The 18390-nt window shown below is 35.0% G+C and overlaps 1 protein-coding gene across 29 annotated transcripts in view; it reads right to left on the reverse strand.

Moving 5' to 3' along the window:
* RhoGAP93B (MyTH4 and RhoGAP_KIAA1688 domain-containing protein RhoGAP93B) overlaps positions 1–18390 on the reverse strand; it is a 617058-nt gene that overhangs the window by 81328 nt on the left and 517340 nt on the right. For 28 of the 29 annotated variants that reach the window (XM_067127509.1, XM_067127537.1, XM_067127533.1 and 25 more), the window contains 2 exons: positions 13950–14088; positions 5931–6026 (listed from right to left, as the gene is read on the reverse strand). In XM_067127509.1, coding sequence (XP_066983610.1) covers positions 5931–6026; positions 13950–14088 — 235 coding nt within the window. Of the gene's footprint in view, positions 1–5930; positions 6027–13949; positions 14089–14582; positions 14736–18390 lie in introns of those variants that run through there. The other variant, XM_067127511.1, reaches the window with a different exon arrangement.

Raw genomic sequence — 18390 nt, forward strand, 5'->3', positions numbered from 1 at the left:
TTCTACCTGACACAAGCTTACGCAAAGGAAGTTTCAAGTCTTGAGGACTCCCCTCTTCCAATTAATGCCTAACTTTCTGCTTGAGTCTCTTTTTCCTTCTACTGAAAATCTTGGTACAACTAAATTTTCTGTATTGATAGATAATTATCCGTGAATCCTCTAACCTAACTAGTATCTCCTATGGAAGCTAATGAAAAATTAATACTTTCACCAATTTCAATTCCCTGGTCCTCATCCTGCTGCAGGGCTTCATGGATTAAAAATAGTTTGTTTGTTCAAACATTTTTTGTGCCTACTCCTGCCAACATATGGGAAAACTAATAAAATGAAAAAAAATCACAGTTAATTTTTGTCCAATATTCTGCAGAGAACTTACTCCTACCCGTATTTCTGCAAATGATAATGGAATAGTCAAACTGGATTACCATGTGTGCATGGTCCGGCAGTTAATATAAAAAAACAGTTAATGAATCTATCTTGTCATTTTGGAATAACTCTGCAACAAACATGGAAAGTTATTTCCACGATTAGCAAATAATTCACTTTTTCAGGGTGCTCTGAGCATAATCAGTACTGCATTATGATATATATACCATATTTATCATCCAGTTACAACAAAAACAATGCTATAATTCATGTCGTGTTCATTTCTGCTATAAATAAAACGGTTCTAGGTATTTTGACTCCTAGAATTTTGATCCCGGTAATTTCACTCCTGGTATTTTCATTCCCGGCAAACTGAAATCTGGGTTCATTAACATCCAGTAATTTGACACCCAAATGAACAAATAGCTTATTTAAGAAGCATAATTTTTTAAAACAGCTTAAGGCAATTACCTTATTTATGAAATGTAAATGACACAATCTGGTTATTCAGTAAGTTGAAGGCTTAGTTTACATATTTTTTTTAATTCAAGTACATGTATATAAGGAACATTTAGCAGCTGCACCCAAGCTCCTGGCAGTATGAAGACATTTTATACAACCATGGCTCATACCATTCAGAGCACTTGTAGGGGAAAGAAACTCGTAGATGACTTAAATTACATTTGCGAAAGGCAGAAAACAAACGCTGATGGATCGCAAATTTTTAGGAAGTGTGAAGTGAAGAGCTGCAAAGCACGCCTGTTTTCTGCCTTTCATGAATGTAATTTAAGTCATACTGTATATGAGTTTCTTTACGGCACGGGTGCTTTGAATGGTACGAGACATGGTTATAAAAAATGTCTCCATACTGCCAGGAGCTCAGATGCAACTGCTAAATGTTACTGATATACTTGAATTAAAAAAATAATATATAAACTAAGCCTTTAACTTACTAAACAATCAAATTATGTCATTTCCATTACCTAAATAAGGTAACTGCCCTAAGCTATTTCAAAAAAATATGCTTCTTACATAAGCTATTTGTTTATTTGTCTGTCAAATTACCAGGTGTTAATGAAACCGGATTACACTTTACCGGGAGTCAAAATACCGGGAGTGAAATTAACAGGATCAAAAACGCAAGAGTCTACATACTGGTCACCAATAAAACAACTTACTGTCTATAATTTTCAAATATAAATTTAGACTGTAATTACAGTACACTGCTGACATTTTCAAATTGCAATTACCTACTAAGGTATTGTAATGATTAATACTAGATCCTCTATTACAGAAGTTCACTTCTGCAATAAATCAATCAAAAGCAATGTATACTTTTTAACTGCAACCCAATATCTTAAATCAGAAAAAAACTAAATTCAAGGTATACTTCATTAGCCATGCATATACAGTACTTGTGAATACTGTATAAACAATTCATTAATTTGATTAGCACTGCTAAACAATACTCAGCAAAAAATAAAAATTCAAAAGTTGTGGGAAAATCTAGCAATAAAATCAGATTTAAGATAAAACACTACAGTATACTCTACTTCAAAATTCTGTGAGGAAATCAACTCAAAATATAAGACCCATGATTAGACAAACAAACAAACACTAGTTAATCCCACTAACCCACATCAGTAATATGAGAATAATATCTGGCGTTACTCAATTAGGGAAAAGGTATGCAAATAAAGGTTGGAGAACATAAAAGAAAACATTAAAAATCCACTGGCTTCCTTGATGGATGGTCTATGGTTCATTACGAGAGATCTCCAGCACAGCTTCCTAATCATGTGCACTGTTCTGGTTAACCAGAGCTTTGTTGGGAATAATGAAACATACTGCCTAACAGCATGGTTTGTGTCTGTAAATGTTATAATATGGAAGTGCCCAAAAATTAATATATTGTGACAAAACATAACTGACCATTCAAAAGACATTCTTTCATCATAACTTACTTGTCTTGTCCCTTTTAGTGCATAAAAATACCCATAAAAGTTTACATGAAGCTATCTGCACTGTACTGTCTATAGATACATGTCAAAGTACCTAGAGCGTGTCTGAGAACAAAATGTTTCCATAGCAATAACATTCCTGGTATGAAAACTACTTAATTTCAAACTTATGGAACCACCTGGATTCTACTGCTACTCCTGCCTATACATACTTTGCAGTGTCCCTTCAGCCCATTCCCTCTGGTCTGTTCTAACTTAACTCCAAGACCTCTTTAAAGTGTAAATACAAACAGAGAAATATACTGTACAGGAAGAAACAAAACCCTATGGAAATGCATGATCTGGGTAGACTGTCTTAATTTTAAACATATTGACCAAATGAACCAAGTACTAATAAGTTACCATGTGACACCATCCCCTTCAGCACCATCATTTTGATAAGCATATTCCTACTTTGTTTCCTATCTTCTGGTAAAATATTAAGCCTTCATCAAATTATAAAACTACATAAAATCATTCAACATAGCAAATCTAGTAAGAGAGTGCACCAAAACATGTCATAAAATACATAATAGAAACTTATTTTTTCCATATTACATACAAGCTGAAAATAAGTTAATAACTAGGTGGAGAACAGACCTTTGGCCAATACTGGACAATCATATGAAGCACTGGTTATAACTGCCAGTACTGTATGCCATTAGCTTCTACTGTATTTAACCTGTTTGTGATGTATATACAATAAGTTACTAATGTGTGTTTAGAATCTTTTACTATGGTGTGTACACACCCTAAGAATATGACGAATCTACTAAGTAAGAAATGTTAATCAATAAAACTGATTTAATAGACTCTTAACTTGGTATGCGAAAGAGATTTACTTGATATTCCTAACACAACCTGTTTATCATATATTATTAAACCTTCTATAACAGTAATGTATGGGATACACAGTGTATCCCATACTGTAAGTGCTTAAGGTGTGACATCCCAAAGAAAAATGTAATTACAGAACTGCAGTATATAATATAGAAGCTCTGAGATATCTAAACAATATTGGTTGACAAAGATTCCCAACAACTAATTAGATAATCTGAAATTTAATTTCATCATAACTACATTTCTATGTAAAACAACTGCAAACAATATTACTAGCAAAGCTGTTATGAAGACAACATGATAGCTAGATGGGATTCATATAGTCAGTTTCAGGAGACCCTAATTTCTGAATACTGTGCAGTATAGTTATGTATTTACATCCGTATTTTTCCTTCTCTATCACGATACATTAACATTAGTTATGAATATGAAATCCTCAAAATAAAAACGAATGCCTGACCGCAAAGGGTGACTAAAGTATAGTAATTTTTATAACATACACGGTACTCAAATATTACATGTTGTCTACAAACAGTACAGCACAATGAAGATGAATATCAATGAAGTTTAGCTGCATTTCCCTCTACTACACAATGCAACCCTTTAACTGCTTTATGACAGAGTACAACACTTATCAATCAGAGCTTACGAAAATCGTCACTGTAAACAAGGCATATTAAGCATTTGGACAAAACAACATCAACCCAAAAACTTCAAAAGCATTAGGTTTTCTACTGCTATTAACTTCTTTTCCAAATGCTATAACCTAGAATATAAAAGGCACTTCCACTACAGTTACAATTCCACTACAGTTACAATTAAGTGTTTATATAGAGCTATGCTGAACTGTAATCAAACAATGGCCCTTGTACCCAGACACTGCTATTGCTGTATATATAACAACACTGCTTACACATAATCATCATGTGTAAATAAAAATCATCACCACTCTTAAGTCATCAGAAGGAACACAAAGAATCATTTGATTGTCGATGTGTTCTATTTCACCAGAAACCTCCAAAGCACACTATTTCCCAAAATTCTGCTACAGTATTCCAAGAATTTCATCCCTCAATCTATCTACGTTTGATTAGATACCACTGAAAGAGTATGGATGGCTCTCATGAAAACCATGGAAAAAAAATAAGAAGCAAAGCTAAATTTTGGACAAATTCAAAATAATTCTAGTTCTTCAAAGCACATATGAACAACAACTGAAATGGGGACACAAAATCGCTGGTAACTAGTTTGATGCTACGTCACTGTCATCTTATGCGATAGTTTATTCAGCAAATGAAAAGTCAACAAAGCCTTGGAATCACTGAAAAATAGACATGACATTCCAGGAACTAAATAGACAGTATTCAAAACTTCTCATTTCTGAACCTCACAGTGAGCAGTGTAACTGGAGGCCCTGCAATGCACATAGGTACATAAATATTGACGTTGAGGAAAAAAATGACAAAAATAAATAGCAGCAAAAGTCACTTTTAAGTCTTGTCTTGAATTGTATGTTTAATTTACTAAAAGATCATGCTTAAGTTGCTAAACAGTAATTGCTGAGGTATTAATGGTAATAACTGGAATTTTAGCGCCCAGAATTAATACAGGAAGATCTGGAAAGAGTATCATTAGTAATGAAATGCCTCTCAAGTTAAATTCTGAACTGTATTGATCGATGATTTGATGAGTGTAACATATGTTAGTTTCAGTACACGGATATAATGAACCTCCATTTTATTACCAAAGATGAAAGATGTAGGATGATGTCTGTCACATAATAGATAATAAACGAAAAATAATGCTGGAATACGCGGCTTCAATCAGCCATCCAAAAGATACCAATTCAAACCAAATAAAAATCACTGGTTGTATTTTATACTGACATAATTTTCCCAACAGATATTGATATGATTACCTGATTAGTTAGGCTACATCATTATTACTGTAATGAAAGAATTAATGAAAAATTTAATTAATTGTATCCTCCTGTCAAATTAATGAACGCTTTCTTAAATATCCCGCAATAGCAAACACAACAGAGCACAAAAAGGTTTCAGTTGGAAACTCATAAATCCTTCAGCACTCAAAGGTACTTTATAACAAACAAACATTACCTTGAATTAAAGAGTAACTTCTTTCAGGTCACGTTCAATTTCAAGTTATACTGTTATTTTTTGCTGTTCTTTAAATTCCATAATATCTGTTTATATTTGACTTTATACAAATTCAAAGCTGATTTTCTATATTTTAGAAGTTATATTTCATGAGTATATGCACAGATCCAGTTTCAAACTGATGTTTTCTGTACAAACATACATGAAAAGTCAAAGTTTGTGATGACACTAAATATCTAATAGGCAATTTAAATGAATTTTCTTAATTTCTTCAAAATTTCCATTTCAATTAAAAAATACAACCCAATAACACAAAAACAATGAAAAAATAAAAAAAACTTGAAAATTCACAAAACAAAATCAGTATAAACAAAATGTAGTAAATTGTAAAAAAGTTGTCAGTGAATTACGAACACAACAATAAATGCCTCTGGTGCAAAGTGAGGTGACTGAGCGCATCAATATGAGCGTGACTGTGTTGTGACATGAGGCCAGCTAAAGGCACATTACTATTCACTGTAAAGGTGACGTGTGACATGGTCTGGCAAGGTGGAGAGACTGAGGTAGAAAGAGGAGACTACAAAATACAACAGGTCCAATCACCCACCGGTCCGGGCTTGCATGGCGTCTGAGTCCCGATAGACTCGCGAACCACTTTCCGACCATCTTCTTCCTCAGCGACTTCGGTGTTCTGCTTGATTTGCTGTGGAGACAAAACATCAATAAGTAAAAATCATTGACGATGTGGAGGCATAAGTTTGGCTGACAACAACAGCCAATGCACCCAACACGAAGACATGATGCATGTGACCATAGGTGATGCCATTCAATTCACAAAGCACTATTCTTTATATGATGACTGTCTGTAAACATAAAAATGACACTTGAAGGAAACCACGAACTTCATTGTGTAGGCTCGTATGTAGAATTAAATAAAGCGATATATATTTCCAAAAAGGAAAACCTTCAGAGTGAAAAAATAAATTTTTAGTACAAAAATATCCTGGAAAAAGAAACAATTGTTGAACTGACGAGCCAACAAAGCAACACACTGTCAAATAATCAAATGAAAAAAACAGAATTGAATATATACACTATTTTTCTAATTGTAAAAGGTCACTGTTATTTCTAATGCCTACGACACTTTTGCTTTAATTGCCTTTTAATATCAAACGGACGCAATTCGGATGGCGGATCTGAAAGGCACGTGAAATGTCACCAAGTTTAATCAGCAAACTCGATTAAATGCTTCCCCAAAATGTCAGGGGTTACGGAGGGAGGGAGGGAGGGGGCTAGAGACAAGCAGACGAAATTTCGAAAGTGCTCACAAAAGGAACACTGTCACCTTTGGTATTCAGTAACTTTCAGTCACTACCTGGATTCATGGAATACGAAACAGCCGCCAAGATGTTTTTTACAGATTCAGGAATTAACCTAAACCGTGTTAAAGGGAATGGAAGGTGTTATGATACACATCCTGGTAACTATACCAAAGTGAATAAGAGAACTCCAAAACAACATTTTTCTCGTGAGGGTATTTTATTCTATGGAAGATTACAATCTAGGTTGACAGTCTTTTAGGCTTTTGTATAAATGAATGCTTACACGGTTTATAATAATAATAATAATAATAATAATAATAATAATAATAATAATAATAATAATAATAATAATAATAATAATAATAACCAAACTATGGAAATAAGCTAAAAGAATTCATTCTCTCTCTCTCTCTCTCTCTCTCTCTCTCTCTCTCTCTCTCTCTCTCTCTCTCTCTCTTACCAATGATTTACATTCAATCTGTATGTAATACAAATCACTTGATGCAGAAAGCTAATGTAATATCGCATATAACATGAGAAAACGGTCCATCAAACACAAAACAAGTCATCCAGTTAACCAACACACACCCAAGTGAGGCTCTATCTAGTAACTGAAAAGAGAGGATTAAATACCACATAATTCCGAATCCCAGCTGTATTTGGATTATATATTTTGCCGATATACTTTTTAATACAAAAGAAACAACACAGACCCATAAAACTGGCTAAAAGATGTACAGCAAACCTAAATGAACACACCACCACCATTAACGTTTTTACGTCAGTTTCTTTCTTCACAGGATTTAATGTGAAATGAGTTCTCTCCACTCCCTTGGCTCTTGTGCCCTTTCTGCATGAATCCTCCAACACCCATTCCCCAACATAACTGCCCCCACCACCCACGCGCGCGCGCGCACACAAACACACACACACGCACACACACACGGAAAAGCACAGCCACAGAATCTTTATGTTCATTAATTAACATCTGAAGCTCTTCCGATACCATTATAAAAGTGCTGAAAAGAAGACAAAAACGTGGAAATAATAACATGGAAGACATAACAGTAAACAATAGCATTTTAACTATAAAAAATGAAGACTACATCGTACATTCTCTGGTTTAAATGTGTTTATGACTTCCCTGCCTTTCTCCTTTTCAGTTAATTTTTTTTTTTCTGTAACGACACCCAACAAATGTCGAAGTGTCAAGTACACAAACAGAAGACGTTAGAGTTGTGCTGCGCCTTCAGGTTCCTCTGTTCAATGAAGTTACAGAGATCAACAGCAGTTACATGTACACAGACCCATATTCATGGCTTGTGATAGGTTTTTAAAAGCTTTTATAAACTGACAGCATATATAGTGAATAATTTCATTCAGAATTAAATATTCATATCTGAAACCTAAAGGTTTATCTCTATTATGTGATTATGAATTTGTAACTACTAAACGGTAGCCTAGTTGAGGAGTATATCTTTAAATACACATACATACATTTTACATACTACATACATTTATATCTGTGCTATAAAAATGTATATGTATTGTTCACAGAAGATGTACTAGGCTCAGTAAAGCACCCTCATGAAACGAATAACTACAGAGAGAGAGAGAGAGAGAGAGAGAGAGAGAGAGAGAGAGAGAGAGAGAGAGAGAGAGAGAGAGAGAGATACTTTAGCCTTACTGGGTGACCAACAGACAGAACGCAAACATGTGGTGCACACATGGTCGAGGCATTCTGTGAGGATAAGACTGTTTCACATCCTACTCGATAATACGAAATTATATACAATAGAGGATATGATAACACTCCATCAGAGAAGACCGTCAATGCATCTTGTTACTAATGAAACGTCCAGATGGCAATCACTTAAGCAATGCTCTGTTCAAGATGGGCATACCCACTTGTAATTAGCTCTAATTTTACTAACAATTTAAAAGAGATTAATAGCTTTGCCATGGCACAAGCTTAAATGGCTAACACATGATGAACCTAATAGTGATGTGGACGTTAGATGGATATAAATATACAGTATTACGAGTCAAAGATATATATAAATATATATATATATATATATATATATATATATATATATATACATATATACATAAATATTATATATAAAGTGTGTGTGTGTTCATACTGCTCATGTTAGGCTTCAATAAGACGGGATAGTTTAGATTCCAGATTCTTTAATTAATTTGCATAGTACAATTTACAAAGTACTAGCTTTAAAATATATACAGTCTTCTTCATCAGGTACCAGAAGACTTTACGTCTTCGAAAGCTAGTAATTTGTAAATTGTACTAAATGAAAAAATCTGGAATGTAAACCATCCCGTGTTATTAAAGCCTAACACTAGTAGTAGTATATACTGTATATATGTATATATATATATATATATATATATATATATATATATATATATATATATATATATATATATATATATATATATATATATATGTTACAGTCAACACGCGTAATCAGTCATTGCGCGTAATGACTGAAATTTCAGTCATCACGCGTAATGCACTTAGGGACATTTGATCCCCAGGAGCTAGTACTAAACACGGCGAAATACATTTGACCCCCCAGGGACTAGTACTAAACCCGGCAAAACAGTGTAGGTAACTCACTGTTTCGCCGTGTTTAGTACTAGCTCCTGGGGGGGATCAAATGTACCCTAAGTGCATTACGCGGGATGACTGAAATTTCAGTCACTACGCGTAATGACTGATTACACATGTTGACTGTAACATATATATATATATATATATATATATATATATATATATATATATATATATATATATATATATATATATATATATATGCAATGAAGTTGTGTGGCTATTTTTGTGATGTGGGTGCGCAACACGGAAATACAAGCATATACCCCATATGCACAAACCGTTGTTGTACTTTCCTGCAGATGAATGCATGCGTGCGTGTCCGTACACATACAAATTCGCACGCGCACACAATCACGGAGAAATTACTCTCCACCTTTCGCGATGTTCAAGGATGATGCAAGCCAGCCTTATTGAGGAAGTTTAGTGAGAAAGCGGCTGAAGTTTTCCCCTCTGCGTGCTGCACTGTTTTACGCAAGAATGTTGCGAAAAACACTGCTCAGTCTTTTCCTATTTAGTCGACAGTTGCTTCGAATATAAACTCTCGTCGCTTCGGATCTATTTAGTCTATCCTCATGGGATGATAGGGTACGAATTCCGCGTTAATCAGGGGGCACTGCAAAAACCTGCGTTAGGATTTGTTTTGGTAATAGTCCAAGTCTCTTAAACATTTGTGATAGCTGGTTTGCAAAACTGTGTGGCCACGGGAGAGGGAGCGCAAAATTTTTCACGAAGCATGGCGGATTTTTAATGGTTGGGGTCCATTACACAAAAAAATATATACAGTATATAAAAAACTGGTGTCATAATATAAGTATTAGAAAGAGGTGTTATAATTTAGTATTGTCTAAATTATATAGAAAGTGAGTAAAAGAAGTACAGAATTACGAAATGAACACGATGAGATGAGATGAGAAAAACCCCACCGACCGATTCAAAAGCACTTCAGGTCTGAGGAAACTGCGAGACTCTCCCCCGAGAATTCGGACACCGGAGCGTGAATCTTCCTTGAGAAATCGGACGCTGAACTGCTACGCCACAAATCCATTTTTGCTCAACTGAAAATAAGAGCTTCCCATATCATTACACGATGAAGAGGTTATTTTCCAAATGGTTTCACCATGATTGGGTGAGGAATTCCACGTCGAGGCCCTTCTGTTTGCTGCTGTTATAGATTAAACTGGTTTTACGCCCACAAGGGCTCTCAACTACAGAACAGCCCGCAGAGGGCCCTCCCAATTTCAGTTTAATAGCATATCAGTATAAATTCTAAAGTCAACATGGCCGGCTTGAGTTTTATGAAAACGAGCCCATCTCGCTTTCCTAACCTGACACTACGGTTGTGAGCCAATTTTGTTACCACGACGCAAAGAGGAGTGACAGAGGGAGAAGTTAATTTAACGTAATGAGACTTAAGATTATATATATATATATATATATATATATATATATATATATATATATATATATATATATATATATATATATATATATATATATATATATATATATATATATATATAGTTCTTTAGTTAAAAACCTGTACGTACAGAGATCGCACAATTGTTATTGAATAAAGGGCATCCTAAATACATTCACGAACAAATGCCAAGTATTTCGATGAGGAATATGATTACCCGATGGAATTTTCATAACCGGAGGCTCAGTGTTTCGTCATATTTACCCAAGATGAAGTTATGAATTCGCAAAGCAAGGCAGTGTGTCCTCTTAATAATATTTACTCCGAAAACGGAACATCACTACCTAAGATGGTCTTCTTTCACAGTCACCAAACATTAGCTAAGCGAGATGCACTGAAAGAACGGAGATTTAATTAATGATGGATCTATATCTAATATTTGTACATATACAGTACACACCGTGAAAGTACACTTTAGAATATAAGATTCTTATATATTCTGAAGTACATGTTTTCATATATAAAATTATTTTATGTCCCAAAGTATGTTTGCCAAGCTGCCTTTCAAAGAACTAAAAAAGTAAATACTGAAGCAAACACAACTATTTTCAGAGTCATCAGGAGAAATATTTCCATTACGCAATACCTTCAGATCAATAAAATACAAATGTCCGCTTTCCTCTAACGCTTCTGAAAGACTCTTCTCACTAACAATATTAAAACGAAAGGCGAGGTGGACTAAATAATATCTGACCGTATATAAACAAGATCCGACTGCAAATACTGTCTTTGAAACGAAAAGAACCGAATCAGGCATAAAAAGCCTTATTCATTAAGCATTCCGTTGCTCACAATGAACATATTCAGATATTTTCTTTAACAGTAAGCCTTCTCATAAGTAAGTAAACTACAACATAAATATTATGCGCATTATTAAGCGAAAGTTGAGGCATATCCTTCAGAAGCTTAACATTTAGTCATTGAAAATCAACGAAGGATTTTCTACAGCGGAATTCTTCACTTTGTACTTCGGTCAATCAAATATGCTGTGCAGATAAAAAGCACTGAAGGCGAATCACAGAGATCCCCAAGGCAGGCCTTGGTATTGTTTCACGTCAGTTCCGAGCATACCTTGACGTCAAACCTCAGCAACATATGATCCTCTCATATCAACGAAGCAGGAAGTCTTGCGACGATACTGTCTTGATTAGCTCAAGAAAACTAAACAGCCACTGTCTTTCCATCGTTGATAAAGATACAAAGCGTAATCAGGCAGTAAACTGTCAAGTTTTCAAGCCAACCTCAAAAGTGAGAAATCATGTTTGAGATGAGTTTCTTTAAATAGAGTTCTCAGAATATGTCGCAATCTAACCAATGTCTAAACGTTTGCAAACCTCAACCTGTGAAAAACACTTCTAAGCACTTTACTGTACCTTGCCAATACTCGTTTTTGAAACTAAATTTAAACTACGATAACGCTGAATTAACTAGCATACAAAAACAGTATGAACTTCGTCAATTCTCTCACTTCCCAGCTTTTCATCTATTGTTTTGGCAGATATCTTTGACTGCGTCTTCTCAAACTTTCATGTAGTTTTTCAAGGATAAGAACAAGTACCTTAAATTTTTAGGAATATAATACCTTAAGAAATATATATATATATATATATATATATATATATATATATATATATATATATATATATATATACATGTATAATATATATCCCCCGCCTAAAATAGTATCTTATAATATTTATTTTTTTAAACGATTTGGCACGATATTGTCTGTCGCCTGCTAAAAATGGCATACTAGCACCATCTGTCAGCTTGACGTCAGGACATGAATGAAAAAATAAACAGGGTAACAAGGCTTATAACGAAGGAGACGGGAGTTCATCGGTGCGTCAGAAATTCTTTTCATTTACCAAGTATACTCAGCAATGGTGTCATTTTAAAGGGAAGGGCTATACATTGCCTTGTTTTTTTTTTTTTTTTTTTTTTTTTTTTTGGGGGGGGGGTTCGTATAAACAAAGATCGGCGTCAGGGGGTACTGTGGGTGCACCAAGACTGTGGGCGAAAGTGTACTTTAGATTATCATCTTATAAACCTGACTTAAAAAAAAATTACCCCTTAAAACAGCGTAAAGATCTTATTCAATATAATTTACTTAACAGTAATTTCTCACCTTCAAGTCTAAGCTAACCTGGCATAATTCTTATCAAATCTTCATGATTGTCTTGCTGTCCTGACATGTAGCTCTTATTTACCTGCATGAAGTCTTTTCTCCAAAACACAGGCCTTATACTGTAAACCTTATTTGTATGCAAAGATCTTTTACAGTACACCTCCATTACAGACGCTTTCTTTAAATACTATTCAAGAGTTAGAGGTAACCAATTAATACACTGTACGCACACACCGCAATATAAAAGGAATCACACACAAAAACACTTTAGTGAAATGTTTATTATATCCTTAATATGGTTTACTTCTCTCCTAATTTGCTACTGTCTTTGTACCTTAGTAGTTGGATGACTACTGTAGCTCACAAGTGGAGAACCAGTGTTCGAATTCCAAACAAAACGAGGAACAACAAACGGGAGCGTTCCCTAAAACTGAGTTTGCCTCTGTGGGCATTATGTGAATTATGTACCTAGTTGTTCGTCGACTTATGTGGGTCGTAGAGAACGAGGGAAGAAGGGAGTGCTCAGTGCTCCATCAAATTTGTATACCATCATAACCGGTTTGCCTTAACAAGGTGTATGTATGTATGTGTGTATGTAGGTAGGCAGGTATGTATGTATATGTGTGTGTGTGTGTGTGTATATATATATATATATATATATATATATATATATATATATATATATATATATATATATATATATATATTTTTTTTTCTAGTCGTGTGCACGGATGCCAGTCAGCATGAAGGAGGTTTTAGTATGCATACAAAGTTCTCAGGCATCGCGAGAACACTCTTAATATTGTAATTAAGCACATTCGTGCAGAAGCCCTTAAGTTTTCATAATTCATCACGCCATGACTCACGTTCTGACGTGTTCAAAGCCCATAAGCATAACAAAAATGTGTTATTCCATTTCTTGCATCTTTAAGCACTAAAGTTCTAAGAGCTATCCAACTAACTTTCTGTAACTGATTTCGTTTCCTTAAATATTGACACTAATAAAACGAATCTACTTGTAAATAGGTGAAAACATCAATAGCGAAAGAAAACCCTACCTGTAACTTAGCCAAGGGGATGATGTCACAGTTCTGAGGCCGGTGCCATACCGTCTTCTGTGAGGTGGCGTTGTAGTAATAAAAACGGGATGTGTTGGTGTCGAATAACTCCCACCATTGGTTGTCATCGAATTTCTTCCTGAAAAAGCACAAGGCAAGAGACGGGTTAATTACGTCGAATTTATTTCATGCAAGTATATACATTCACACAACTCACACACACACATACATACATACATATATATATATATATATATATATATACGTATATATATACATATATATATAATGTATATATATAATTATACATATACAAATGAGTATACATATATACATACATACATACATACATACATACATATATATATATATTATATATATATATATATATATATATATATATATATATATATATATATATATATATATATATCCACTGAACCATCCTCTGTTAGGGGAAAAGGCTTCATACTGAAAAACATATACGAGCATGTGTGTTTATTGATCCACACAATGTACTGCATGCGTAGCAAAAAGGTATCAAGAAAAATGTCCAGATTCAAGCACTTCATCATCACACAAAGCCATTACGATAACCGCTCTGGATATAAAATGACGTTGCAAAATACTGACCATTGTGCTTCACAAGATATCCTGAAGAAATAGTCGTTATTAACGTAAAATCCCACGCTAGTGCCACTACCAGGCTCCATTTTTTTCACACGTCTACAGAAGAGCCGGAAAATACGCAAGCACTGAGCGAATGCTGAGCAATCCACCTGCGCACAGTGAGCTCATCACATACTCTTCTTCCATGACTCATACCCCAGATGCTGAGTCAGCTGAGTCACCTGATTCATCCCGTGGGAAACAGAGTGATTAGACAAGAACAATGCTGCAAAAACGTCACCTCACTGTTAGGACTGTCAACCCATTTCGCCACAGCTTATTGTGTCACATTGGAGAAGAGTTTTTCTGAATTTATTTTGATGGGGAAGAGTACGAATGATTTTTTTTATTTATCACTGAGGAGACCAAGCGAGAATTAGGCTGATTAACAATTATCATTTTAAGAGGTAAAATCAGAAAAAGGTATTACTGAATTTGTAACCTTAGGGAATGACAAGTTTCACTTATGCTGCAATGATGAAACTGATGTCACAACATCCGTCAATGGCAAAAATAAGCAACAACAACAACACATGCATACATTATTTATATATATATATATAAATAGTATATAAATGCCTTTATATATATATATATATATAATATATATATATATATATATATATATATATATATATATATATATATATATCCCCGTATATATTATATAAAAGTTATTGCTTCCATGGAGGACCTCAATGATACGGAAGGTTTACGAGAGGTCCTATACTCGGTGAATTTGTAGTTTTGAAGTATATGTATGTGTTTATGTATGTATGCGTGGGTCTCTCGTAAAACTATATATCCACTCACTAGAAGTAAGTGACACAAAGCATCAGTCGTACTCAACCGACCTATTTTAAATTTCACACTTTACTTCGAACAACAATCAAGCATCATCCTCCAATCACAGTCACGATTGGAGATCTCGGAGATGACACGTCAATTTTCTTGATTAAAATTTGCGATCACTGAAAAAGCTGTTCTAGTTGCACAAATGAATAAGCAATTTTAACGAAAATTATTCAAACTACAGCCATGACACTGGCAATTAGTTATGTATGCGTGACGTAGGCAAAACGTGATAGCACTACCCTCTGAGACTGAAGATCTTTGGAGAGAGAGAGAGAGAGAGAGAGAGAGAGAGAGAGAGATCCACGATTTTTCCATAAAATCTACCTAAGAGAGAAGGCAAATGCGTGAAATTAAATCAATTACGAGTATGTCACTTTACTCTACGTAGTTAGGGTACCTTATCATTTCCTCCTACGTCCAGCTTAGCCAAAATCAAAACACGTGTAGCCAGTAGCTAAGTCCACCTCTCATATAATTTTCGTTCGAATGCGAACTCGACTTCTTTTGTAAGACTGCTAACAGACAAATAAATAAATAAAAGAAACTCTGATTAATTGAACGGAGGGTTTATGCTGCTACTGGCGACAGTTGAGTCAGATCAGGTTCCATTTATAGCTGGTTTGCGTCGGGTGGTGGTGACCTTACACTCTTACAGGCTTACACCAATTGTTCTCAAATCTTGGACTCTACACCAGCTGGTCCTCCACAGTGTTAGAATTTTTCTATCCATTTTCTACAATAAATAATTAAGTTTTACTGTAGTAATAAATTATTAATATATTACTTTCCACTTAATTCGTCTTTGCTCATTTATTTTATCTCCGTGTTAGTGGGTACTTAAGTAAGTTCATAATTGTAATTTATTAACGTGTTCCTTAAGAATCTGTAACAATAACAGAGCCTAATAATGTACACAAGAAACTTTCTCTCTTACACAAGAATACAACCCTTACAAAATGGATTCTGTTTGATCTGGCACCGTCATCAAAACCATGAGAGAGAGAGAGAGAGAGAGAGAGAGAGAGAGAGAGAGAGAGAGAGAGAGAGAGAGAGAGGAAGCAGTTATCTTGGTATGGGCTGGCATCAGATGGGAATAAACAGTTTAGACGTTCGGTCTGTGCCACGTCAAACACATACCCGCTGAAGTCAACTAACTCCACACCATGCCATAAAACCGAGAGAGAGAGAGAGAGAGAGAGAGAGAGAGAGAGAGAGAGAGAGAGAGAGAGAAAGTAACTTATAAATAATTGAAATACAACTAAAGACACCATACAATTTGATACAAACAAAAGCAACATGACCGTTTCGAATAACGAGAGAGAGAGAGAGAGAGAGAGAGAGAGAGAGAGAGAGAGAGAGAGAGAGAGAGAGATTACTAGCCTTGTGTCTCCATTTTAGTCATGCAAGGGTCACTGACTTTTATGCTATGAGGGATACTGTAATGCCCAGAGTCCTTCCCTTTCACTGCTACTTGAAACGCCACTAAGCGCACGAGATGAGCGTTGCAGGAGACCCTTAGCAAATACTAAAGAAGAAGAATGAGGAACAAAAACTAAACACACGTTCGGCTTCAACTGCTAAGCAGAAACGAGAGACTGACCTCATTAATTGTCGGCGGTTGTAAACATTTTACTGTGGTTTTCATACATATTTTCCCAGGGGCTCGTTTGAAAATCAAATGAATAATAACATGCCTTTATACCATACCGTTTATTCTGCAACAATGATGATTGAATACCCCTATTCAGCTGCATCTAAATGTTTTGCTTCTCTCGTCTGAAAACTTTTGAACTTTCAGTTTTTTAATTTGAAACAAATAAAAATAGTTGATTTAAAACACTAATAAATATTTATTCATTTACATTTTTTCTCTGGGGAAGGGGCACATAAACGAATAACTTCAAATGGCAAAATCAAAAACATACATATCATTGCCGTGCAAAAATATACTTTTGTTTGTGAATTCAAAGGCTCAACATGCAATGCAAGACCCTTGATTAACCGCAAACAAAGTTGAACCCTTTACCGTACAACGACGCCATTTCATTTGTTTCTCAAGTAGATGAATATATACGTTATAATGTTGCTGGGACAATGAGTCATCATTCACGAAGCTTACTCACTACCATGAAATCCGAACCACGTCCAAGCGAAGTACAACCGATGACCATCTTAGCGAATGACAAACGTCTCATTATACAATAAAATAATAATGCACGACAGGAAAATAGTAAGGTAGGAAATTAAACAAGAAACGTTTACGCAAATGTTTAAAGAATAACGTTGAATTAGGAAATCACAATCCTCCACAGTACCTGTGAGAAGACAAGCCTAGTATGTGGGGAAGGTAGATCAGATGCTCAGCTGAATAAGGGAATGCATCTAGTAACAGAGGTAAGTGACGTATTCAAAATTAAAAGTAATAATACAAATGAAACTGAGGAAATGGAGAAGACGAAGAGGACTGCTCCTATTTAGCTGTGGAGCAAAGCACTTTGAGAATGGCATTAATTCTGGGCATATTATAGGCAATTTAGAACGGCTATTATGGCAAAAACGTTAATATATTTCATAAAGATACTGAAGGTCATTAAGTATCTGATGTCTACAAATGGATAATTACGAAAAATCAGAAGCAGACGAATGGAAGAGAGAGAGAGAGAGAGAGAGAGAGAGAGAGAGAGAGAGACTTCAGTCTAAAAAGCCCAGTTAGTATACTCGGCAAAGTTAGTGGTGAAAGTTTGTGGATGTCTAGAATTCATCATCCAAACATCCTCCTCTCCTTCCCTGGTAAACAATTATTCATTTGCGCCTTTACTTTCTGAGAGTATCTATCCTGTGGAGGATCCCTTTGCAAGGTTATTGGCCTTTCAGGCTTCTTCCATATGAATGTGCAGACACTGTGAATAATTAATAA

Source organism: Macrobrachium rosenbergii, chromosome 25 (assembly GCF_040412425.1).
Source record: "Macrobrachium rosenbergii isolate ZJJX-2024 chromosome 25, ASM4041242v1, whole genome shotgun sequence".
NCBI classification, from domain to species: domain Eukaryota; kingdom Metazoa; phylum Arthropoda; class Malacostraca; order Decapoda; family Palaemonidae; genus Macrobrachium; species Macrobrachium rosenbergii.